Genomic DNA, 24,757 nt, shown 5'->3' with positions numbered 1-24,757 from the left:
GCAGGTGCACTGCCTGAAAACGAGGGGGCAGCCAGAGCTTGGGCCCGCACACCAGAGAAGTCCAGGGTACAACTTACACCCACAGGCGGCAGGACCTTGGGAGCGAAGGGTCAGGACGGTGGGGTACAGACACCCACAGACACCCAGGAGGGACCCCGAGACCCACACCTTCCAGGACCAGAGCCTGCGCTCACCTTCTCAGAGCTGTCCGGGCCCCCTGGCATTCTAGGAGCGTGTCTCTGTGCGCCCGGACGCCCAGGAGAGCTGGCTGTCCCTGCGTCCCAAAGCTGTCACACCCTCACCAGGTCCTCCCACCCCTCCGCCCCCTCCCACCGCGTCTGTGAGGCCCGCCTGGCCTTCATGTAGCCAATCCGGCCCCTGCCCTGCCTGAGGCGACCTGCACATCAGATACCAGAGGTGCCTGGTATTCAGCAGTAGGGCTGGAAGGTGAACTGGTTCCCGGCCCCCTCAGGCCAGGACAAGGCGGTGACCAGACTGAAGCAGGACACAGGAGAGTGGGGTCCGGGGGAGGGGCTTCTGGACACCAGCACCTCCGTGAACTGCACTCGGTTACCTTTGAGTCCCAAGATCAGACCTGTGGTACCGACACTCAGGTGGGCCGTCTGCAAAGCGGGTGGGACCCCGGGGCCAGGGCCAACCCCTGACTGGCCTTAACACCCTGTGGCCACATCCCCCTCGCCCCTTCGCAGGGATTCTGACTCAGCTGAGCGCTTCACGCCTTTGGATGTCATTCGACCGTTTTCTTAAAATACAGGGAGGGGAAGCTGAAGGGGGCACGTGGGCAGCAGCAGAGTGACTGTGGATTAACGGTCCTCAGTGCGCGCACTGCTTGCCTAGAATGCACGCCGACCATCACGCCCAAACTCCACCCGGTCTCACTTTCCCCCATCGGAGCGTCCGCGGCTGTGAAATCACGAGTGTCTCAAAGACGTTTTTAAATCTGGGGAAAGTCACATATTCCAACTTCCTTTATAGCGAGGACAGTAACAGAAATTGGAGACACAGCGGCTTTTGCGGAGCACCTACTGCTGTACAGAAAAGGGTCGCCCCCTCCTATGGATGAGGAGAGCGGTGCTGAAAGCGGAGCTCAAGAAACTTGCTCGGGAAATTGCAGCTCTTCGGGACGGATGGAAATGCTGGCTGTCGTGACCGTGGTGGTGGTTTCCTGGGTGCAGACGCCTCCACCAAAGCCATCAGCCTGAGCATCTGAAACGTGTGTGGTTTGCATACAGGAACCACACCACCGCAAAGGTGTTAAGAATTAAAAAGGAAAAAACAAAGTTGTTCAAACAACTTACTATACGTAAGGTGAACAGCACAGGGAACTATATTCAATACCCTGTCATGGCCTGTAATGAAAAAGAATATGAGAATATATATATAAATGGATCTCTGTGCTGTACACCGGACACTAACACTAGTTTGTAAATCAGCTACACTTCATTTAGAAAGAATGTAGCTTGCTCAAAGGCGGTCAGCTCATCTCTATGCCTGGAAGCTGTGTTTTCCAACAAGACACCCTTGCCCCTCCACCAGGGAAATCTCAAAGTCAGCAGCCTCAACGCAATAAAACAGCCCTGTCCTAAAGGAACTGCCTCTTTGCTCCAAAAACAGCGGAACGCCTGCCTTGGAGGGGCCTGCCGGCCAGCTCCCCGTGCGCGGACGGGGCCCGGGGCCTCTGGGGTAGCCTGCAGCCCTGGGACCGAGGCTCCCGGGCTCCCGCCAGCCACCGTCAGCAGCAGAGAGAGACCGCTCTCTCCCTGGATGTACAGGGGCCAAAATGCTCTTAAATTCACCTCTGGAGCTGGAAAAAGATTTCTGTCCCACCCGGACAGTTTCTAGTATGTCAACAGCCACATGGAGCGTGTGGAAAATTACTGCCATGCATACAGATGGCATTAAAGTGACGGGAGATGTCTAGAGAGACATTATCTTCCCTTCAGCCACGGATAAGTCTCCCACGCCTGGAAGGCACTGCTCGCAGGACGTTCAGGCTGGAGAGATGAGCGAGTGGGCAGCGGGAGCACCAGCCCAGGCTTGCTGCGCTGAGCGCGACTGCCCCTCTCCCCCGGAATCGCCCCCCATCCTTCCAGCTGAGACACGCACACAGGCTGCATCACTCTGGCCAGGCCCGTGCCCGCCCGCCGTGGCAGCCTGGGCCACGAGCCGCCGGGCTCACCTGGAGATTGCAGAGGTGAGCCTCCGGGAGCCCTGGTGACAACCGGGCAGGTTACCTCGCTGACTGTGTGTTCTGCTTTAAAGTCATGGGCTCTAAAACCCTCCAACAGGCAAGGCAAGGCTCATTCAGAAGCCCCCACTTTGACCCCTAGGCCGGCTTTCGCGCCGAGTGAAGCACTGCTCTCCCAGGAAGCTGCAGGAGCACCGGGCCCTGCGTCCTCCCAGGGCAGCCGGCGACCCCTCCGGGCCGGGGAGGAACCGGGCGGGCGGAGGAGTGATCCGAGCCGGGAAGCAGCCGGCTCCAGACCGCACATCTGTAAGCAGGCTTCTCTCTGCCCCGGGAGCCCTGGCCGCTGAGACAAAGCAGAGCTTTCTTCTGGAAGGAGGCGCCTCCGACTGCAGGGCCGGGCGTCCTGTCCCACGGCCGTGGGACCCGGGGACACTGGGAAGACTGGGCCCCTCCGCAGCCGGATCCCCCATCGGGCCCTGGGCCGGCATCCCAGCCCCTCCCGCTCCCCTCCGCCCCCTCCCCCACCGCCGGGAGGTCAGGTTTCAGCCTCGCAGAGACGTGGCCAGAGGCTGCGGGGAGGGGACCGGCGCGTACCTGGGCGCCGTGGGCGCCGGGCAGTCCTAGGACAGGCCGGGAGAACGGGCAGCGGGAGGCGACCGCAGGAGGGTTGTCCCCGGAGGCGGCCCCCACCCGCCGGGGCCAGGCGACTCTGGTTCCGGCGTCCCGGGGGAGTCGGGGCGGGTCGCAGGGCGGCCACCTCCGAGGAGGCCCATTCAGAGGGCGGCGGGAGAGCTCGTCCGAGGAAAGAATCTGGCTGTCCGGGCGGCCTGCCCAGCGAGTGCCTCCCTCCGACGGCACGGCCGGCCCCGCCCGCTCCCTGCCTGGTTCGCTTCCTCTCCGTTTCTTCCCCCTTTTCCTTTTCCCTCCCTTTCATCTCTCCAGGCTCCCGGCTGAACCCTGCACCGCTCGGCTCCAGCCCACGGCCAGCGCCACCCGAGCGGCCAGCGCGAGTGTCCGTGGGGCTGCGACCCCAGGGAGACAGCCACCCCGAACGAGCCCCCCAAGGCCCCCGTCCAGGACCTGCGCCTTGACAGAGGCAGACGCGCTTCCCTGGGATCCCAGGCTCACAGCGAAGCCTCCTGCCCTGTCCCCTTCCCTGGGACCTGGGCACCGCCTCTCATCGCCCAGGCACCAGCCCCAGGCCTTCACTCCATCCCCTGCCTGGGCCAGCGGGGGTGGGGGGGTGTTCCTCCCACAGCAGCGGCTCCCATACCCTCCTGCTGGCTGACTCTCTTTTCCAACCAATCAGCCGACTTCACCTGGCGGGTGGCTTAGCTCAAACACACTAGATCCCTTTCTTCCCTCTGCTCTGCTCAAGTTCTTCCCTCTACGTGGAAGACCTCCCCTGTCCCCAACCCGAAGCAATCCGGCGAGCTCCTATATACTCGTCAAAGCCCATTTCAAATGACCCTACACTTGGGACACTGTCCCCCCTCAGTCAGGTAAGTCCATGCTCCGTCCCTCATGGCCTCAGATCTGACAGTAAGAAGTCCGTTCAGCAGAGCAGAAGGGACTTGTCCTGGGTGTGGCCTCTGACATCGAAGCCCCAGGTGGTAGGCAGTGTACCATGAGGTCTACACCCACCTAGCACAGCACAGAGTGGGTGCTCACCCCTCGCCTCTCCTGCCTCACAGGCCAGGCACAGTCCCACTCGTCTGCCAAATCCTCATGTGGACGCCACGTCCCCTGAAGTCCTCCCTGGAAGAGGGACCCATGTCCCTCCTGGGAGGCCGGTGGGCCAACACTCGCCCCGCCTCCAGGGCTGCACGGAGGCACCGGGCACGGCGCACGTGGCAGGCTTCCAGGACACCTTCCAGCCACACCGTGCGGAGTCACCCCTGCCCAGCCCTGCCGTGACCCTCTGACCCACTCACCAAGCCAGTGGAAGCTCACAGGCACTCACCTCCCACAGGATGGATGCCTGGCCCACCTCCCCAAGTTCGAGGCCAAGAAGACCCCAAAGACCCTCTGCCCCGAGGGCCACGCAGGGCACTTCCTCTGGGTTGTTTATGGCCTGCAGGGTCTGCAGGAAATGCCTGGCCGCAGCCCAGGGCAGGCCCAGCCGGCGGACGGACGGGCTTTTCCCGTGGCCCACGGCTCCCCGAACAGAGAGGAAGGCGGCCGTCTGGCAGGGCGGCCAGGCCCAGGAAGGGCTGAGATGGACGGCACTCCCCAGGGTGGGTCCTTCCCCTGGTGCGGGCGGGGCAGCCCACGGGGTGGGCAGAGGGGACGGCCGGGCCCGCTTTCTGAGATGCCACCTCTGTGCTGCGTCCAGCCTCTCTGTGACCAGGGCAGCTCTGGTGGGGACGCTTACAGACTGGCCTGCCCTTCCTCCTTGTCCCCTCTGCTTGGCGGGGTGGGAGCAGCGGGGACTCGGCTGATGGCGCGGGCGTGCTCCAGGCGGAAGCAACTCCCAAGAAAGGTCACATTCAGAAAACTCGTCCCTAAAACCGTGCTGCCCCCAGGAAGCATCCAGGACCTGGGTCAGCGGGAGGCGGGCGCCCACTCACCCCTTGTGCAGTCACCACCCAGTGCAGACACAGCGTCCCGTCGGCAACGCCGATCCTCCCGCCCACGTCCGCGACTGCTGTGGGCCGGGCTCCCCGAAGGAACAGCGTCTCCCTCCCACTCACTCACGGGTGCTCACACCTTAAAAACAACACAGAGTTTCACCCGGAACCTTCTGGACGCTGGATGCCGAGAACATAAGGGTGAGTGAGGTGCAGACGGAGGACAGTTTGGAAGTTAAAGGGGGGAGAGACGGAAACCCCATGCAGGCCTCTGCCTCCTGCAGGCTCGTCCCCGCCAGCCCGCCCTCCCAGTGCCCCTGAGAACAGGAGGGCCGTCGGGGACAGCCTGCCACCCCTCCACCCCGACAGGCAGGGCTGGGCGCCCCTCCCGACCCACTGCACAGCGCAGCCACACCGGTGGTGACGTGAGACCGTGACATGCGGCGGGGGTGGGGGGGCAGCAACCATGGGGTGGGGGGGGCCCAATCCCTGGGAACCCCACCCCTTCCCCAAGGAGCTGGAGTAACCCTCCCGCCTGTTAGCATATGAAGTTATGGGGGCACCTCGGGGCTCATCTCAGTTTCCTGGATGACCCCGTGCTCCGGGGCCACCTCCGGCCTCTCCAGACGGCCTGCACTCTGTCTGTGGGGTGCGTCCCCCTGAATAAATCTACCTTCACTGCACTGCTCTTGAATTCTTTCCTGCACGGAGCCAGGGACCCTCACACGACGGGGCGCGTCCCCGGGGCTCCGCCCAGCCCTGGGACGTGGCCGTGCCCCGCCCCGTGCCCCCACAACCCCAGCCCCAAGTAAACCTCTCCCCACACCGCTGACCTGCGTCCAGCTCTGTTTCTCCCTGACCTCATCGGCTGGCTGGCTGGGGGACAAGCCGGCACGTCTGGATTACGCCAAGCCAGCACCCGGTTCGTTCTGATGTGGGAACACACACTAGTCAGAAGTCAGAGCCCAGCTGAGACCATAACATCATAACCAGGCAAACTGGGAACAGCCACGGAGCCCCGAGTCAGGTCAGCTGCTCGAACCACCCGCATCTCCCCCAAGTGCAGCCCCGTCCTCCCCTCTTTCCAGAAACCACTGCGGCCCGAGCACTCCGCCCGCCTGGCACTGCTCCGCACATGGCAGCCGGACCAGCGTGTCTCCGGTGGACCCGGTCGTGGCGGCATGGCACCCACTGACTCGGCCCAAACCCACTAACTGGGTTCCAGCGAGCTGCCCATCGTGGGGGACGGGGGATGGGGCTGTGTGGAGACAGAGACGCCATCCCTTTGCTTCTGAGTTATTGAAACAGAAGAACACGCACGAGGCTACACACAGCAGCGCGGGCACCTCTCCGCCGTCCTTGCATTCAACATTCAGAGGCGCCAACACAGCACACGCTTCTCCACACCCTTCATGCACTCACGCCTGCTAAGGAGCTGGCCTCTGCGTGTGCACACCGGGCCACACGGGAAACTTCACAGGGCAGGCGGCCCTTCTGTTAAACGATCCGGGATCTGGGTTCCTCAGGAGGGAGGGGCAGTGGAGCGGCCATCGTCCCCAGGACAAGAAGTGGCATTAAACACACAGTCAGCCTCCCACCTGCCAAAAGGTGCACCTGAGGGACCCCCTCCCCGCTTCCCGGGGCAGAAAGCAGCGGCATGGAGAACCCACAATGACCGAGGAGAGCGATTTTTAAATGGGAACATGGCTAGAGGAGCACCCCCTCCACCGCCCAACTCTGGACTCTCCAGGCAAGCGGTGTCCACCAGGGAGGCAGAGCTGAGTAGCCCAACCAGCACGCGTCAACGCTCCCTCCGTGGGGCGGGCGCAGGGGTGTGGAAGGTGCCCGGGAGGGAGCAGACCCACCCCTGTGCTGGGGGACCCAGGATGGGGACCACACCCAGGACGTAGGAGCCAGGACGGGGCCCCGGAGGCGGGCAGAGTCCGACGCCCCTGCAGACCCCAGCTCACCCCTGCACCCCTCCACCCGAGGGCCAGCTCCGCCCTCGCCGTCCAGGCTGCTGCAGTGCGACCCAGGCACTTGGCGGTGCTCCTGCGTGAGAGGATGCCCAGGGCAGAAGAGAGTGGGGTCTTACCCTGAGCTCCTCTGTACAGGCTGGTACCGCCCATCGGGGGCCCCGGGGGGCTGAACGGAGGGTAGCGGGGGGTTGTCACTGCGGAAGAAAGCAGAGTGAGGCGCCGTCCATCCCCGAGTCCTCCCTGAGGGGCGGCCATCGCGCAGGCGGCCAGCTCTGCTCCCTCCTTACCGTACGGCGTCTCCGGAGACACGGGGAATGCGGGCGTGGGGGGCAGGGTCTCATTGCCACTGCCAGTGGGCGAGAAGACCCTGCCGTCGACCCCATCCAGGTCCTGGGGGTACGCGGGGATCGCCGTCTGGAAGTGGCACGGGGTGGGGGTCAGGTGAGCCAGCCCTGGTCTGAGCGTGGGCCCAGGAGGCCGGGGTGGAAACCCAGGAAGTGCAGTGGCTGTAAAGGCGGGGGAGCGTAGGGTGCTCCGGCCGGTGACGGCCACGCGGTGAGTGAAGCTGGCGGGAAGTCTGTGCAGGGGTGAGCCCCCAGGGAACGAAGCAGGTAAGTGACCTTCGCCCGCAGCGTGTCCCCAGGCACGTACGCACACGGCGCACTGAACCCGCAGCTCAGGGAAGAGGCTGCCTGGACCCGTCTCCGCTATGGGCCCTGGCTCAGTGCCTGGGTTAACATTAACGGTGACGTTCTCCTCCCCGTCTGCTCTGGGCCCCAGCGCTCCCTCCTGGATGGCACGTGAAACCTGACTTGAAAGGGTTCCTGGTCTGGGGGCTTGCTGACCCATCTTACTTCGATTCTGATTAAAAGCCTGAACCACACCTCCTGGAAGATGCTCTGATGGTCTCCCCGGGGGGTGGGGCGGGCGTCCCACGTCCACACTGACCCACACGTTCTCCCTGCCCCCCTCCCGGGGACCCCGAGGGGCCTTGGGTGGGGACTTGGGCCCCCCTGCGGGGACCTGGAGGAAGTCTGTTTGCGGCTGGTGGCTGCTGTCCGCCCGCGGAGTTCCGGGCCCCCATCCCTCCCACGGGTCAGAACACAGAGGTCCGGTGACCGGAGCGAGGCGCACGCCCAGGGCCCGCCCGGGACAGCGACCGCGCACCCGGGCTCTGCACCCACACCCTGCCTCGGGCCAGGCCCCGGGCGCGCTGTGGCTACCTCCTTGGCGCTGGCCGGAGAGAGAAAGGGCACCAGGCTTGGGGCCTGTTCCGCGCTGGTGGGCTGCCCCCAACCGCACTTGGGCTTGGAGAAGGCCGGGGCCCCCCCGGCGTCATTGTCATACTGCCCGACGCTCAGCTTACGGAACCTTCCGCTCGGGGGCTCGTCACCTGCAGGGAGAGAAACACGTGGGCTGCAGGCACGTTCCGCGTGGGGCAGACCGCCAGCCCGTCACTGCGACCGACTTTAAACCTCTCAGAGACACTCGATGCATTATTTTTTCTTTTTCTGGTTCCAGAGCACCTTCCTCGCCCGACAGGAAACCCCAGCCCCCTCCCGCGGCCCTGGCAACCACTAACCCACTTCCCGTCTCAACGGGTTTGCCTGTTCGGACATTTCATGGACAGGGAACCCCAGGGCTCCGGCCGCTCTCCCCCGGCATGACCGGTTACCACCCGCTGTCAGTCTCTCCCAACACCAGTTCCACCAGGACCTGTGTCCAGCGGGCTCCCCAGAACCGAGAGCAGGCCCGGCACCCAGCGGGGGCTCAGGAAGCACAGGGTGGGGGAACCCGGGGCCCTGGACTGAGCCTGCTTCCCGCCCCCCGGAGTCAGCAAGAGGGACTCTCCGTGGTGGTCGAGCTTGGAAGGACCCCGGCGGCCCCGGTGGCCGCAGGCACGGGGACTCACAGTCTGAGACCCCTGCCCGAGCTCAGCGCCCCCTCCTGCGGCACCTGCGGTCACCTCTGAGGCCAGACGGCCTGCGTGCCACTTCAGGACCACCACAGAGGGAACAGCCACTTTGACCAGACACACACGTCTTTTTCTTGGGTCACGAACGTGTACACGTTTCCACCTGCCTACACGGTCGGTCGCCTTCTTTACATGTCCTATGTCTTTTAGAAACATTTTACCCCTTTTCGTTTTTACAGAGAGGGCGTGGGAGGGGGGTGCGGGGCCCCGGAGGGAGGCTGACCCCTACCCCGGCACAGGCAGGGCCCGGGCGCCGTTCCCAGGGCAGGACAGGTGCACGGTGGGGGCCCAGTGCTTTTGGAGGGTGGATCGGGGTGGAAATGCCCGTGGGTGTCAGTCAGTGATGGGCAGGAGGACCCTGCGAGCCTGGCCACCCCAGGAGGGGACGACTGACGCCCCCCAAGGCTGTCAGGTCACAGCACGCGAAGCACATCACCCAGGGAGTCACCCAAAGGCGCTGCTCTGAAATGGTGCGCAGCGGGGCAGCCCTTGACCTGCCTCCTGCGGCCCGTCAGAGCCGAGAAACACAGAGGCCTTCCCAGAAGGGACGGGGGGACCAGGCAGGGCAGACAGGCCTCTGTCCAACAGGCAGGGCAGAAACAGTGTCCTGCGGACGTGGCCCACTGCGGCCACGCCAGCGCGCTGGGGGCAGGGTGTGGGTGCTCCCCAGGGGTCTGCTGCTGGCCTGCAGAGGACAACCTGCACCCCGACCTCCACGTGATGTGACCTCAGCCCTGTCCAGCGTGTGGTCCTGTGTGTGAGGCCAGCATCAAGGATGCACTCAAGGGCACCGCTGTGAAAACACGTCTGGGTGGGACCAGGGCCCACGAGGAAACACGCAGAGCCAAGCAGGCAGTCTCAGAGGAGCCGTCCGTCCCCGCAGCTGGTGCGGAGCTGTGGGTGGCCCCGGAAACATCCCCTGGGAGGCAGGACACGCCTCCACAGCCAGGCGGTGCCGTGGGCACGTCCGTGATTAAGCACACGTGTGGCCGCATTGCCGTGCCGCACGCCAGAAACTGACACGGCGTTGTAAACCGACCGCGCTTCAATAAAGAATGTAATAAACACAAAAATACAACAAAAAAAGGAGTGATTACGTGGACCATGGGGTAGGGGGGACCCCTGGCTGAGATCGGGGACCCCTCCTTCTGCACACGTGCCAGCGCAGCCGTGGACGCCCCCTCCACCTCTCACGTCCTTCACCCCTCGTGAACTTCGGGTAACGACGTCTGAGTCCTCCCAGCTTTGGAACCGCCCCAGCAGGCAGAAGTGCCTCGTCCCCGGGCAGCGGCCAGGCTCCAGGTGGCCGGGACACAGACGAACACAGACAGGCTCCCGGCGACGCTCAGGCCGCCTGGCTGCGCACGGGAATCACATTCGCGGTCTGGACTCTCGGGCCGACCCTTCCCTGTGAAGTCAAAGCCTGCGGAGCGAGGCCAGGAGGCTGGCGTCTTCGTAAAATTCCCCAGCGTTTCCAAACACACAAACCAGCGGGAGGACCAGGGCCGGTCTCCAGCATGGAGTCACGTATGCGGGAGCGTTTAAAATCACTCTGACGCCCAAGCAGGATCCAGGCCAGTTCACCCCGACCTCCGGGGGGAAGCCCACGGGCACGTGCAAAGCTCCTGTGTGTGACACGCTCCCAGGTGGCAGTGCCGAGCGGGCGGACGCACGACCTTCGCCTCCACCTGGGCGGCTGCCAGGGGCAGCACCTTCGCACGGGGGCCTGCCCGCGGGTTCTGGAAACTCCCTCGCATTCCTGGGGGCAAAAGCCACCACCAGGGATGCACGCAGACGGCCTGCCCCCGAGTTAGCTCCAGGCTCCCCATTCGGATAAACGTGCTTCCTCTGCAGAGCGAGTGTCAACGGGAAAAGGGCAGAGCGACAAGGAGACGCCCAAACGCGCTTCCAGACAGATTCAAGCAGCTCTGCTCTCCCTGACGCGGAAACGCAGACGGACTCCCCCACAGGGCGTGTTCCCGGGGAGCGGGGACATCGGTCAGTTAGTCCCCATCCGACCCCAGGGCCTGAGGGGACGTGGGAACCTGGCCAGCGGGCTCCGCAGAGCTGTGCCCAGAGGCCCGGGGAGGGCGGCTGCCTTGAGGACTGCGGCACTGGAAGTCCTCCGCACCGGGAAACGCGGAAGAGCTGGGCAGGCGGGAGCCTCTCCTCTAAAGACGTTTTTTAATGGAAATGATCACGTCCAGAAAGCTAGGAAGCGCACCCTTGCACTGCGAGGAGCGCAGGAGACCGTGTCCTGCGCAGGCACGCCTGTGACTCACGGCACAGACCCCACGGGACTGCTGCCCTCAGGGCGCCAGCGGCAGAGGCTGGCGCCTACTTTCCGCTCCTTTCTGCTTCTTTGAGTCTCTTCCTTTTCTTTCATTACCTGCCCGCTCCGCCCCCGCCCCGGAGCCCTGGATCTCACCGGCCGCCTCCGCAAACACTTGAGGAAGCGTGATGTTTCCACCACACACCTCAGGACGGTCACAAGGACTGTCCACTTGTGGGGCCACCTTCCACAGAAGGTGAGCCAGAAAGGTGCACGCACGGCTGACGGCGGTGAGGAGGAACGGCACAGGACTTCGGGTCCTGGGCGGTCTTCCCATCATCACCTCCCCGTCCTGACCCGGGGGGCTCACCGCCACCCACCCAGGGATGAGGCAAATTCCACATCTCGCCCGTGAAGGCCCATCGTGCATCAGGGGTCACGTCCGTGCAGACCAGCTCGTGTCCACCATGCCGAGACAGAGCTTCCAGAAACACGCCCCCCACACCGGACGCCCGGGGTCTCCAAAGAGGGCTTGCCAGCACCTGAGGAGGCATCTCCTCAGCACGTCAACGAAAGAGCCACCGGGGGAGGGGGTTATAGCTCAGGGGTAGAGCGTGAGCTTAGCAGGCACGGGGTCCTGGTTCAATCCCCAGCAGAAAAGAACTGTTAAAGAAAAAGGAAAGAAGGAATTGCCACGTGGCCCGGCAGCCCCACTCCCGTGTGTGTGCCCCAGGGAACTGAGAAGAGGTGATGGAACGAACACTTGCGCACGAACGTTCACACGGCCCTGCTCACAAACGCTGGAGGTCCCCACCCACGGACGGAGCACAGCGCGGTGCAGCCGTGCAGAGGAGCGCCACTCAGCCCTGAGCACAGCGGGGATGCGCCTGACAAACGTTAGTTATGCCTGCATTGACACGGAACGCCCCGAAGAGGCCGATCCACAGAGACAGAAGGCAGACCGGGGGCGGCGGGGTCTGGGGGAGCGTGGAGCGGGGCCGACTGCAGTGGGCGCAGACTCCTCCTGAAATGACAGAAGTGTCCTGGACCCAGACAGTGGGGACAGCTACGCAACACGGAAGGCACGTGACGTCACGATACTGTGCACTTGAAAGCGGTGAAAATGGTCACTTTTATGTCACGTGTGTTTTTCCGCAGTGAGAACATGAGGGTGGTCCGCAGATCTCTGACGGCTGCGTGCGTGAGCAGCTTATGGGAGCCACGACCTTGGTTGCGCGATGGTGAGGACAGCGCCAGGAGACAGAAGTTCTAAAAGCAGGACCGCGGGCCCGGGAGGGTTCAGAACCAGAGCTGCAGGCCAGCCCAGCATCCAGGATAGTGGGGACACGCCCGTCAAGGTGACCTCGCGGGGCCCCGAAACCCCTGCGTGTGGAGCGAGGGTCATCGGGGGCAATAGGAACTGAGTCACTCACCCCAAATTCAAAGAGCGCTTCTGCACAAAAACAGAAAGCAGCTCCAACAAGAGCTACCCTACTTCCCACCGTGAAGGATGTTCCCACACAGAGCGCGGAGCTTCTGCGTGCCTGCGGACACCCGACCCGCGGCCCCTGCTCACGGTCCTGAAGCATCCGTCTGAAGCCACGTGGGGCGCCCGGCGTCCTGACCCCAGGCAGGAGTGTCTTTTTAGATCTCACGGCACAAGCACACCCCACCCGCCCCTTCATCTTAGGCGACAAGAGCTCAGCTGGAGAAACTCGTTTCGTCTGCGGCCGCGAACAGAGGGAAGAGTCCTTCACAGGAACACATCCGACCCCCTGGCCCTGGTCGCTGGCCCTCAGCCTGCAACCTCCCCCATCCTGGGTCCCTGGTGGGCCTGGCAGGAGCAGCCCCCCCGTATTCCCAGGGCCCCCTGCTCTGCAGGAGCTCCTGACAGGGGCGGGGACAGTGGTGTCCGGGAGGAGCCAGGACCCCTGGGCACAAGGGGAAGAGATGGGTCGGGAGGCATCTCAGAGAGAACATGACCCTGGGCTGACCCTGGGGACTTGCTCAGCTCTTAAAACGGCATGAATGAGCCCAAACCCAGGCTGCATGAGGCCTGAGAGCCTGACATCTCAAGACAGGTCTGTCTGTGGCCAAGCCCCCTCACGGTCTGAAACCCACCAAGAGAACCGAACCGTGGCTCCAGGGGGTGACTGCTTGCTGTCTCCAGGGTGACCGGGGGCGTGACCTCCACCGTCTCTTCCCTGAGACCGCCTGCAGCTGCCAACGCTGGGCCTCTGCCGGGCAGGACACAGAGCTGCCCCGCGGGGACACCGGGCCGGCCCGCCCCCGGGACCCAGGAGCAGCCCCGTCTGCAGCTGGTCGCCTGGACTTGGAAGGTCGAGGAGGACAGGCCCGAGGGTGGAAAGGTGAGGCCGGAGCCCTCCCTCTTGGCCCCACACGTCCCCAGACCTCGGGCTCTGCCCCTGAGCCGGGACCCTCTTCCCAGACATGCCTGGGAACACACACAGCGTGGCCAAGCAGGAAGCGCCCCAGGCCCGGTCTGAGCCTGAGTCACCCGCCCTCTCCGACCTGGCGCTTCCTGTCTGAACGGACAGGACAGCCCATCCTTGGGCACGTCTACCCAGAGGAGCCAGGAGCGCCCCGCGCACGGCGCCTCCTTGGTTCTGTGCAGCCCAGCTCCTCTGTCCCGCGCCTGGGCAGGCACAAGGCTGCTCCCCAGAGCCGCAGAGGGGGCGGGGTCTTGCGGCATCGGGCTGGGGTCCCCGGCAGGTGGGGGTCCTGCTGCTGTGGGGTCAGCCTGAGATGCCCTTTCTGAGATGCCTGCAGAGTCTGCGTCCCCGGGGAAAGGAGGTGACCCCGAGGGCAGCCATTTCGTTTCCTGACCGGGTCAGGGGCCTGTCCGGGCACCTGGCCCCCCAGCCCTGGGACACCCGTGCACTCCCCACATCTCGGCTCTCCCCGCATCTGCACAGCCCGGGGCAGCCGTCCTCCAGGAAAGTCCATGCTTCCTGCTCCCCAGTCCCCCCGGCTCTCCGCCCCGCCCACCTGGGGCTCGTGCGCACCGCCTCCCCGCCACACGCCCCCGGAGACCCACACGATGGGAACCCACGGCTGAGGTCCTCGCTTTCCACACTGGATCCCTGTGGCGGGGCACGTGCAGCTTTACATAATTTAAATCGATGGGCTCCCACCGTCAGCGGCTGAAGTTGGTACTTGTCACTGCTCTGAACTGCCTGCAGCATAAATCAGTCCTCGGACGCAGGCAAGACACCTGTGTCTGCAGCAGCCCTCGAAGGCAGCACTGGCCGTGACGTCCCAGCTCGTCTGTAAGCAGAATGCGGGGATGCTGGGGCCCTGTGACTGTGGGCGGCGGTTGATGTATTTGGACACGGTATTTGGACAACAGGAGGCAAGTTGCCCTTAGGTTTGCGGGGAAACGGAGGGCTGCCTGCCGCCGATCCTCAATTGTCACAGACTTCTTCTGTTTCTTGGGTATCATCCGTTGAAATCTCCCCCCACGTAGAGGATGTGATGGAAGAAACCCCTGTGGGCAGGGCGGCAGAGCAGTGGGGAGACCTGGGGCGTGGGGCGGCCCCGGGTCCCAGGGTGCCCAGACCAGAGCTGGGGAGCCACGGGGGCACCGTGAGATGCCCCCACATCTCAGCCCATTTACAAGCTCTCCCGAGGCTCTCTGAGACCAGACCTCACCTCTGCAAGGCCTCACTCTTGTCCTGTGGGGGAGACTGGCTCCCTGACCTGTCCCATGATGAACCTCACTGAGGTCCCCAAGCCAACTCAGTGGAGCCACAGGGGACCCGGGAGAGTCCTCTGCATTTCCGCCAGCACCGCACCCTCTATTCACAACATCAGCACGTGCCAGGAAACAAAATGAATACGTCACTGGCACTGCCCTTGAGGGGTGATCCGGCTGGTGGCAAAATATGAGACTGTGCAATAAAGACACAGCCACGGGATGCAGAGTCAGACACACAGAAGCTCCGTTTACACATCATGGTGAGTGTGAAGGCCAGGGTGACGCAGACAAGCTTCAGTGTAGTGCCTGGGGCAGTGCAGGTGCTCAGAGCGGCAGGGCTTACCAGCACATTTACCACTAGCATCCTCATCACCACCATCACCATCACCACCATCACCACCATCACCATCATCATCACCACCATCATCATCACCATCACCACCATCATCATCACCATCATCACAACCATCATCACCACCATCACCACCACCATCACCACCATCATCACCACCATCACCACCATCACCACCATCACCACCATCATCACCATCATCACCATCACCACCATCACCATCACCACCATCACCACCATCATCACCATCATCATCACCATCATCATCACCACTACCATCATCGTCTTGACCATCATCACCATCATCATCTCCACCATCACCACCATCATCACCACCATCATCATCACCTCAGGGCATGACCTGTATGATCCTTACTAACTTCATGACACTGGGGTCTCTGTGATGACCCCTTGTCTACAGCCAGAATGAAGACACGTGTGGCAGTCAGCACCTGGGGTCAAGATGCCAGGCAGGCCAGGAAGGGTCTCATGCAGAAGAGCCAGCGTCTTGGAACTTTCCAGCCTATTTCCCATCTGTAAGCAAGACTGGAGGTGGCTCTGATCAGACACTATCCCGTCCCAAGAGGGCTGAGCCTCAGGCACACAGACATGGAACGACGCCTCTGGGGGTGACAGCCACCGTCCTCGGCATGTCACAGGGCCTTTCAGACTCGCTGTGCCCTCCAACTCAGCAAGATGGGACTGAGAGCCACGTGTGGACTGGCTCAGCTGCACAGCCCTGGCTCCCCGATCTGAGGGAAGGAAACCTGCTGGGGCTGGAGTGCCTTCAAAGCACAGGTTTCCAGCACCCCCAAGCCTTCTGCAATGTTCCACGCCTCAGAGTCAGCAGGTCAGCTCTACAGTTTTATGACTTCCCTCACATCAGTGACTTTCTTTCTCTCCCTGGCTGATCTAGCTTCTTGCACCTGAGAAATGTCAATGCCGACATTTAAGTATTAAAATCAAATGGGTAAACAATGAGATCCTGCTGTACGGCACAGAGAACTACACTCTATACCTTGTAATGACCTATAATGGTAGAACATGAAAAGGAATATTTATCTGTATAAATGAATCACTATTCTGTACACCAGAAATTAACGCAGCATTGTAATTGGACTATACTTAAAAAAATTTTTTCAATTTAAAAATTTAAAAAATCAAACAAAAATCTCTCTGTACCTGCGAGGGAGGGAAGGAAGCTCTCCTGCCCCTCAGTTCTAATGGCCGAGAGCTACAGACGTGTGCATTCTTGGCGGGATCTCTATCAAGACAAGATGTCCCGGAAGGAGAACCAGAAGTCAGCGTGCAGGCTGTTCTGAGAGCCCCCTGCACTGTCCACGAGCTGCATCAGGTGCCGTGTGAGTCCCAAGGCGCTGCACCTCCCAGCTTGGCACTGCCTTCACACAGGAGCTCACTGTGGGTGGAACGTGGCTCCGGGGTGGGAGGCCAGTCCCTGAGCCGAGAGCCGCCCTCGTGCTCCTACCAGAAGCTCACCTCCAAACTTCAGGAAGGTCTCTGAGGATGAGCATCCAATTTGCTCACATCTACTCCCCAGACACCACCAGACCTCTAAAAGCACAGGGGAAAAAACCCAATGCATGCCCGAGATTCCTGCCAGGCGAGAAATGGATTAAGAAACACTCCAATTGGATCTGCACAATTAATAACCAAACATGCTGAGTGTTACGGGTCTGTTGATGTATTCAAGTCCTTTCATTTCAAAAATGACACTGAATTATTTTTATGATAAAAGGAACTGGAGAAGATCAAAAAATCAAAATAAAAATTCCAGTAATTCCAGTAGTGAGTTTATCAAGTCACTGAAGCATGGCCACTTGGAAGGGGAGGAGATGGGGACCTGGAAGGGGAGATGAGGACCTGGAAGGGGAGGAGATGAGGACCTGGAATGGGAGGAGATGAGGACGTGGGAAGGGAGGAGATGAAGGACCTGGAATGGGAGGAGATGAGGACGTGGGAAGGGAGGAGATGAGGGACCTGGAAGAGGAGGAGATGAGGACGTGGGAAGGGAGGAGATGAAGGACCTGGAATGGGAGGAGATGAGGACGTGGGAAGGGAGGAGATGAGGGACCTGGAAGAGGAGGAGATGAGGGACCTGGAAGGGGAGAAGATGAGGACCTGGAAGGGGAGGAGATGAGGACATGGAAGGAGACCTGGAAAGGGAGATGAGACCTGGAAGAGCAGGAGATGAGGACCTGGAAGGGGGGGAGATGACCTAGAAGGGGAGGAGATGAGGACGTGGAAGGGGAGGAGATGAGGGACTTCCTTAAACCCCAGGCTCTCTGCTTCACGGTCGTCATGAGGACTGACACCTGTCACGGGAGAGAGAGGCCGTCAGACAGTAACCGGAGCCTTCGACTTCTTTCCCCCAATATACTCGGATGCTTCCGACCTCCTCCAAGTCTCAAAGAAGGTTTTAATTGAAGGAAAAATAAGATTTCTGGTTTTAACTTTCCCAAGTGCTTTCTTTTAAGTAGGTTCAGCGAGCTGAGACGGTTTTATTTCCACTGAAGCGTGTTTTAAACTCAGAATCTCCTGAACATACTTGACCGAGCGAGTCCACCAGGCAAACCCTCCCACCCGGGCCCGGCCATATTCAGCTGCTGCCATCACGGCTGTGGTCAGCTCCTCCCGGGGACGCCTCCAGCTTCGCCCAGCTCCGCGCTCCGACACCCAGGGTCGCAGGTGCTCGGGGGGCAGGGATGTCACTCCTGATGCAGGTGCAGGACGCTGCGTGCAGACCCGTGCTCCCTGGCCAGCCCATCACCCGGGCACGGGACGGGGTTTCTTTTAACAGACGGAGTGAACAGAAGTCCTTTACTCAAGTCACACAGGGCACCCTAAACAGGACCCAGGTCTGCAGAGCTGAGGTTCCCCCGGCCACCTGGACCCGGGAGGGTCTGAAATCCTCCCCGTTGGACTGCCAATCGGGAAGGGCCCCTGGGTGCAGCCACAGGGGCTGATACCTGTTCTCTGCCAACGACCCATGTGACCTTGGGCGGGCCACTAACTGACACCTCCGGAGGCTCCACTGTGAGACGGGAGGTCCCTGCACCGAGGGGCCTCAGAGGATGAAGGGCCTGAGGACAGGGCAGCGCGGTCCATCCCCATCGGTGATCCCGGCTCGGATTTCGGCCAGCATATGGGCAGACTAGGGAGCAGGAGGCAGCCGTGGGGCCCTCCCTTCCTCACCCTCCCTGTTCTCAAATTTAGAGGCAGGGCCACCAAGGAACCAGTGATGCCCCAGGTGGGGATATACAGGCACGCTGACACTGGAGGGACGGCCTGGCCTCACCGGGCGCCCTACACCCAGCCCCAAGGTGGCCTCTGGGTCCTCACAGCCCCTCTCCCTCCACCTCCCCAGGCCTCAGGGCACCCATGCCTGGACGCCCGACCCGGCCCCATTCTCCTGTGTGGAAGCCTCTAGACACACCTTCCCCTGTGGCTTCACACCGTTCCTGGAGCCAGACGCCCCCACTCTGTCCAGTGCCCTCTCCTCCAGGCCGCCCTGGCCACCTCTCCTGGGCCCCACGGCCTGTGTCTCCCTCCATGAAGATCCTGTCTCAGACCTCAACGCCTGCCCCTACGTCCACGCAGCCACGCACCCACGCACCCAGGTCACCTTGTCCACCACAGCCACCCCGGCCTTTCCAGGCCTCCCAGCAGGACAGGAAGGCCTGGCACTGCCGCTGCACTGCCACATCCCAGGGGTGACAGCCTGCCAGCCCCAGCCACCACGGAGCACGGTCCCCGCTGCTCCGTGTCCTGGATTCCCACTGCACCTCTCAGCCCCGACTCTCTGGACCCGCCCCTCGGTCACCGCTCCCCTGAGACCCTCTCTCTCTGGCTTGTAGGCTGCTGCCCCAGGAACAGCCTCCCCAGTCCCGGCTCGGAGAATCTCCCACACCCAGATGGGGCAGTTCCTCCCCTGCCCCCACAAGCCTGTGCTCCAGATGCAGTAAGGAGCCCGGCATCCCGCAAACCCAGACACAGACCAGCACACCTCCCACGAAACGCCAGCTCACCTTGTCTCGCGGGGCCCCTGCCAGGGCCTCCCCCAACGTCCTGCAGGTGGCCGCTGGCCCGCAGTCCACCTCCCACGCCATCCGGGGGCGCGGGGCCATTGGCCGGGCTGCCCGGCACGCTCATGTGGGTGGGGATGGGCTCGAAGGTGGGGTCCAGCTCCAAGATCAGCCTGTTCAGCTGCTCGATGGACTGGTCGATGTCCAGGGTTGGGGAGCCCGGGGAGGGGTCTGAGCTCAGCTCCGGGATGGCGCCATTCACGACGCTGATGTCCGGAGCCCTGGGCTTGAAGGCCGCTCTGCCGGGAGGGGGTCTCTGTGTGTCGGGGGGATGTGGCCCGGGGCCCACGCCCCTCTGGACGGCCACTCGACTGCTGGCCCCCCGGGTCGGGGTGACCGGGACCCTGGGCTGGGTCTGTGCCGGGCTGCGGCCTCCGAGCCTGGCCTCCCCGTCGGGGGCGAAGCCGTACTGGTGGGCGGCCACCATCTGCTGCTGGCGCACCCAGGTCTGCGTGGAGTAGCCGCTCTGCCCGTAGGCCTGCGTCGGGGCGGGCGCGGGGGGCTTCCTGAGCACGGGCTGCAGCGGCCTGGGCTCGCGGCCCCCAAAGGCCCGCTCGCGCTCGTACAGGGGGTCCCCGCCCAGGCCCAGGTCGGGGGCAGGGGCTCCATGCTGGTCCTCGCCGGTGCTGCTGCCAAACCCGTCTGACAGGAGCGAGTTCTGGCTGCTCTGGTGGCAGGCGAAGGGGCCCAGGTGGGCGGACGCGTGGCCCTCCGAGGAGGACAGCGTCCCTGTGCTGTCCACGCTGCGCAGGTCGTGGCCGGGCATCTCGTCGTCCAGAATGTCTGTCTCCCGGTCCTTGGGGGCAGCGTCCCCGTTCACGTGCACCTGGGCCGGCACCACGTGGCGGGTCCCGCCGCACTTGCTGCGGCCATCGCTCATGTCCTGCAGGGGGCTTCCGGGGTCCTCCAGGCCAAAGCCGCTGAGCAGCTGGTCCAGCTCGGCCTTCTCCTGGGGGCTCAGGCCCCTCTTGGGTCCTGGGCCCGGGTGCTCCTCGGTCCTGTCGGTCCTCCCCGAGGCCGTGGAGTGGCCGGAGTCACTGCTGACGGACAGGGTGTGGTCGCTGTGGTCCGGGCTGCTGGCGGCGGGGACGGCCGGGGGCCCGCCGGGGACGCTGGGGTCCGAGCTGCTCTTCTTCCTCACCTTGGCGTAAAGGCTGCCGTCGACGGGGCCCTGCGTGTGCAGCACTGGTGGGGAGAAAACGAGGTGAGTCAGGGATGAAAGGCGCTCCGGGCCATTGGAAGGGGTCTGCTCATGTGACTGAAGAAGTAAATAATCTCACAGCAGACAACCCAGAACAGTCAGGGCCGGAGACTCCCCAAAGCTCTGCATACGCCCCTGCAACGTGAACGCCAAGGAAAAGCAGTTAGCACGCTCACACGTCTCGGCCCCAGACTCATCTCCACCTTTTCATGGAAAGGGTACGGGGTCCCTTAGAGAGCTTTGGGATTCTCCACCCTTGGCGTCACCCGACTGAAGGACTCACTGTTAATGTTATCCCTCGTCTGAACGCTGAGCTCAGCTCAGCTCACAAACCCCCCCGGATTCAGGCATGGACGGCGTATGTCAGACAAGAGGGAGCTCCTGCCAACTCTGCTGAGCGCCTCCCAGGGCGCTGGGTACCAAAGTCCTAGCAAACAGAGCGTCTGAGTCGGGAGCTTCTGAAATCTAAAACGGAACTCAGTGGAAGGCCTTGGGCCTTCCTGTAAGTGCAGCATCTCTGGGCCGGGAGGTGCCAGTGAACGCAGGGCAGGGCCTGAGAACACTGGACCAGGTCTGGAAGCACGGACCTCCATGCATCGGGATGGCCGGGAAAAGAGAGTCCGGCCTCTGATGGGAGACTGCGCCGCTCAGTCAGCCATCCCCCCCCAGCCCCAAACTGCTGCCGAAGTCCCCGGTCACCGGGAGGGAGGGCGCCCCACAGGCAGGAGGCTTGCCGTCAGCACCTCCCCCCTCATCCTCCTCTGTCCCTGTTTCCCCAACCATGACACTGCATTCCAAGCAAGGGCCTGACCCGCGCCGTGTGGGCCCCGGGGGGCGCTGAGTCCCAGCGGCCACGGGGCCTGGAGCCGCTCACTCCGCAGGGGCCCAGTGCGCTGCGTGTGCTGCACCGTCAGTGGCTCCAGCTTTTTTGAAGGCGCTGAGGTGACATTTGAATACAGAGACCTGTGGGGTCTGCAGGGTGCGGGGCCGAGGGCAGGCACGGCCCCGGGCTTCCTTCCCATTTCAACTACACCCCAGGGGAAGCAGGGTGAGAAGTGATGCGGACAGCGGACACTGGGGTCCTGGCCGGGGTGGAATCTCAGTGATTCAGCCTAAAGCCATGCCCGGCGGGGAGAGCTGGGCGGAGAAATGGCGCACACAGCGCTGTCATAAACCAGGCCATAGACAGGCACCTGGTGACGTATGTGCCTCAGGGGAGCAGCTGGACTGAGCACTCGGAGCAAGCACCTGCAGGCGTCACCCCCACCACCGTGAAGGTGCCACATGGACCTGCATGTGCGTCTCCAGGTCATCACTCAGCTTGCTGTTGGGTCATGCAGGAGGGCCGGAGCTGAAGATCAGTCAGCCGCCGTTCATGTCCTGGCTCGACCCCGCCCCGCCCCGGGGCCACCGCCCTGCGTCTGCCGAGCGTGGGCCCAGAGGTCACAGCTCGTGGACCAGTGTCCTTCTAGCCCTGAGGAAACACCAGCTTAACCTGGCTTCGGAGAGAGACCTGCTAGGGTCTCCAGGAAAATGCAACCAGAGCAAAGCCCGGGGGCCAGGTCTCTCTCATCTCTTCTGCTGAGTGTGAGCGGGGATGACACTCCGCTCCCTGAGAATCCCAGGGCCCCCAGAACGGAGGGTCGGACCAGCGCCAGGCCCGGGAGGGCGGGCGGCCAGAGGACAGACCACCGGCCTCGCAGCTGGATGGGTGAGGGGCGGGGTCGGTGGGAGTCCATGATTTCTAGAAACAGATGTCATAGCACAAAGGCTGGGCGTCCACCTCCCTCTCCCTGAATTGGAATGAAAATGGGCCGTCACAATGAATTAAGGGGGGAAAAAAAAGAAGCCAAGAATGAGCTGGGTGAAAATGCCTCTGATCTGAGTTAGGGCGATGCCCACAAGTGCAGGGTCACCAGTCTGACTGGGGCCCCAGGGCAGCCCCAGGCCAAGGACAGCAGGTCCGGGAGGGCCTGCGGGAGACAGGACGGGACAGTCCCTTGGCCGGGGAGCTACGAGGAATTTCAGTCTTCTTATTTGCATTAGTAGGAGAAATCTTACAATAAGAGTAAATGCAGGATAAAAACACGACGGCTGCCCGGAGTAAGCAGAGGGCTGAGCTTCCAGACCTGGGTCTCCCTGGCCCGCGCGGCCGGGTGGGCACAGGCTGCCGTCCCCGGGAGCTCGGGACCCAGCCAGATGCCTCCACGGACCCTTCCCAACTTCCTACCACGCACACAGATCACCACCTGCAGCAGAAAATGCCCGGTGAATGTCACATCTACAGCAAAGTGTGAATCAAATCAGGGAACCCTAGAGACAGGCCCGCCCAACCTTCCAAAGCTCTCTGTAGGAGCTCACAGAGCCCCGGGGGGGAGCTGTCAGGGCCTTGTCCATGCTTTGCACCCCCAGGGAGGGGGAGTCGGACTGGGGGTGCAAGGAGGAAAGGGCCCCCAGCACCCACCGCCCCCGCTGTGCATTCTTGGCCAAAGGAGTCCGACTGACTTTCCCGATGGACAAACGAGATGCCCGATTTCCCCGATAGCCTCAGAGAGGGAAGGGGGTCCTGTTCTGCCTTGGCTCTGCCTTCCTGGGCACGACATGAATGTTCAAGCCCCTGACTCTCCCGTTACGACGGGGAAAGATTATTTGTATCCTTCAGTGCAGTTACAAGAATGAGAGGACACGTACAAAGTCCCCAGGTCCTGGGCCCCCAGCTGTAACTACCAAAAGCTCCTCCTGGGGTGGACGAGGCCTGGCATGTCCTACCTGCTCTCACCGCCGCCCAGCCCACCCCGCTGCTCCCAGACCACAGCGGGCGCGCCTGCCCCAGGGCCTTTGCCCGAGCTGTGCCCTGCCTCCAGAGCGGTCCTGGCGTGCTCCCGAGCCTCCTCGGGATGGGCTCTCCTGACCTTCCTTCCCGCCCACGGGGTGTTGGTCTGTGGCACACCCCGACGTGTGACATCCCACAGATGTGCCCAACGTCGCCCCCACAGGAGCGTGGGCTCCAGAAGCGAAGTCCCCTTTTCACTCCCCACGGTGTCCCCGTCATTAGGGACCAGCCCTGCGCCCGGGGGTACCGAGTCACCAAGAGGCAGAATGTTCTAGCGTGTTCTCACGTGGCAAAGCCCCAGGAGCCACTATGGAAAGATGGGCAGCTGCCTCGGCAGGCAAAGGAAGCTAAAACCAGCCCACCCTTCCCGAAGGTCGACGCGCCCACGGCCCCTGCTCCCTGCAGCCCCTGGGCCTCCCCACTGGACATCAGAACAAGCTCTCCCCGTGGCGGGCGGCACAGCCCCGCCAGCTGTGTTTCCAGGGGCACCACCGCTCCCCACCCTCCTGGCTGGTCCTCAAATGCCCCGAACAAGACTGGAAAAGAGCTGAAGCCCCTCAACGCGAGGTTCCAAGATGTCGAAGGAAACGGACGCTGTGAATGTACGTGCCATGTGAGCCCAGTGTGCCCGCTAGGCAGGCGGAGGGGCCAAGGGTCTGAGGGGTGTCTGGACACTCTGTGCAGCCCCCAGGGGTGTGATAGGGACCAGACAGGCCCAGGCACACGGCGGGCGCCGGCGGGCAGGGGCACGCCCATCCCACCCGCACCCGTGTCCCCCCACCTGAGTGTGGCCCATCCACCTCTAACCACACCTACAGGGCACGAGCTGGCCCACCCGGGCTGGGGTCCTGTCTTCTGAGACCCCCGCGTGAGAACTGCAGGGCGAGAGCAATGAGGCCAGAATCACAGCCAGGAGCACAACTTATCCGGGGAGCCTGGGGGGGTCCGAGGGGGGGTACTGCAGAGCCGACTGCCAAGCCCTCCGTGTGAAACGGGACAGGAGCCCCACTCCTGCCGTGCAAAGCCCCCCAAAACTCTGGTCAGTCACTAAGGGCACCCCAGATTTACCTGATGGCAGATTGCCCGTTATACTGTGGCCCAGCTCAGGAAAATTGATGCAGAAGGTTAACTTTCAAAACCGTTCTGGGGTCCCTGGCATGGCTGGGGCTGGGGTCCTGCCACCACCACCCGCCCCAGGGGCTTCCCTCAGGGGAAGGAGGCTCAGGGCTGCAAAGCTCTGCTCCAGCTCAGAACTCAGGGCAAGGTGGAAGCCATGGTGTGGGTGTGGGGCCAGGACACGAATTCTGCAAAGTGGGTTTGTTCACTCCTGCCCCAGGCATCCTTTCGGACATTTGAACGAGTTGTATGAACACTGTGTGTCCAGCTCAGGGGCATGTGGGGTAGTCTGAATTGATCCCCATTCTGCAAATAAGGACCCAGGTCCCCAGTCAGGGAAGTGACACGCCCAAGACCCCAGCTTCTCCACTGCAGACACAGGACGGGAGCCTTTGCCCATCTCAGCTCGGGATGGACCCCTCCCTCCAC

General features: G+C 62.9%; 1 protein-coding gene across 13 annotated transcripts in view; it reads right to left on the bottom strand.

Annotated features, from left to right (window-relative positions):
* The window catches only part of TNS3 (tensin 3), a 151,067-nt gene that overhangs the window by 26,606 nt on the left and 99,704 nt on the right, over positions 1–24,757 (bottom strand). For 12 of the 13 annotated variants that reach the window (XM_032476345.1, XM_032476344.1, XM_032476348.1 and 9 more), the window contains 4 exons: positions 19,122–20,363; positions 7,982–8,151; positions 7,046–7,172; positions 6,875–6,952 (listed from right to left, as the gene is read on the bottom strand). In XM_032476345.1, the coding sequence (XP_032332236.1) occupies positions 6,875–6,952; positions 7,046–7,172; positions 7,982–8,151; positions 19,122–20,363 (1,617 nt within the window). The remainder of the gene's footprint in view (positions 1–6,874; positions 6,953–7,045; positions 7,173–7,981; positions 8,152–19,121; positions 20,364–24,757) is intronic. The other variant, XM_032476347.1, reaches the window with a different exon arrangement.

This window comes from Camelus ferus, unplaced genomic scaffold, assembly GCF_009834535.1.
Source record: "Camelus ferus isolate YT-003-E unplaced genomic scaffold, BCGSAC_Cfer_1.0 contig385, whole genome shotgun sequence".
In the NCBI taxonomy this organism is placed as follows: domain Eukaryota; kingdom Metazoa; phylum Chordata; class Mammalia; order Artiodactyla; family Camelidae; genus Camelus; species Camelus ferus.
Note: the sequence above shows the minus strand (reverse complement) of the source record. Positions and strands in the feature narration are given on the sequence as shown.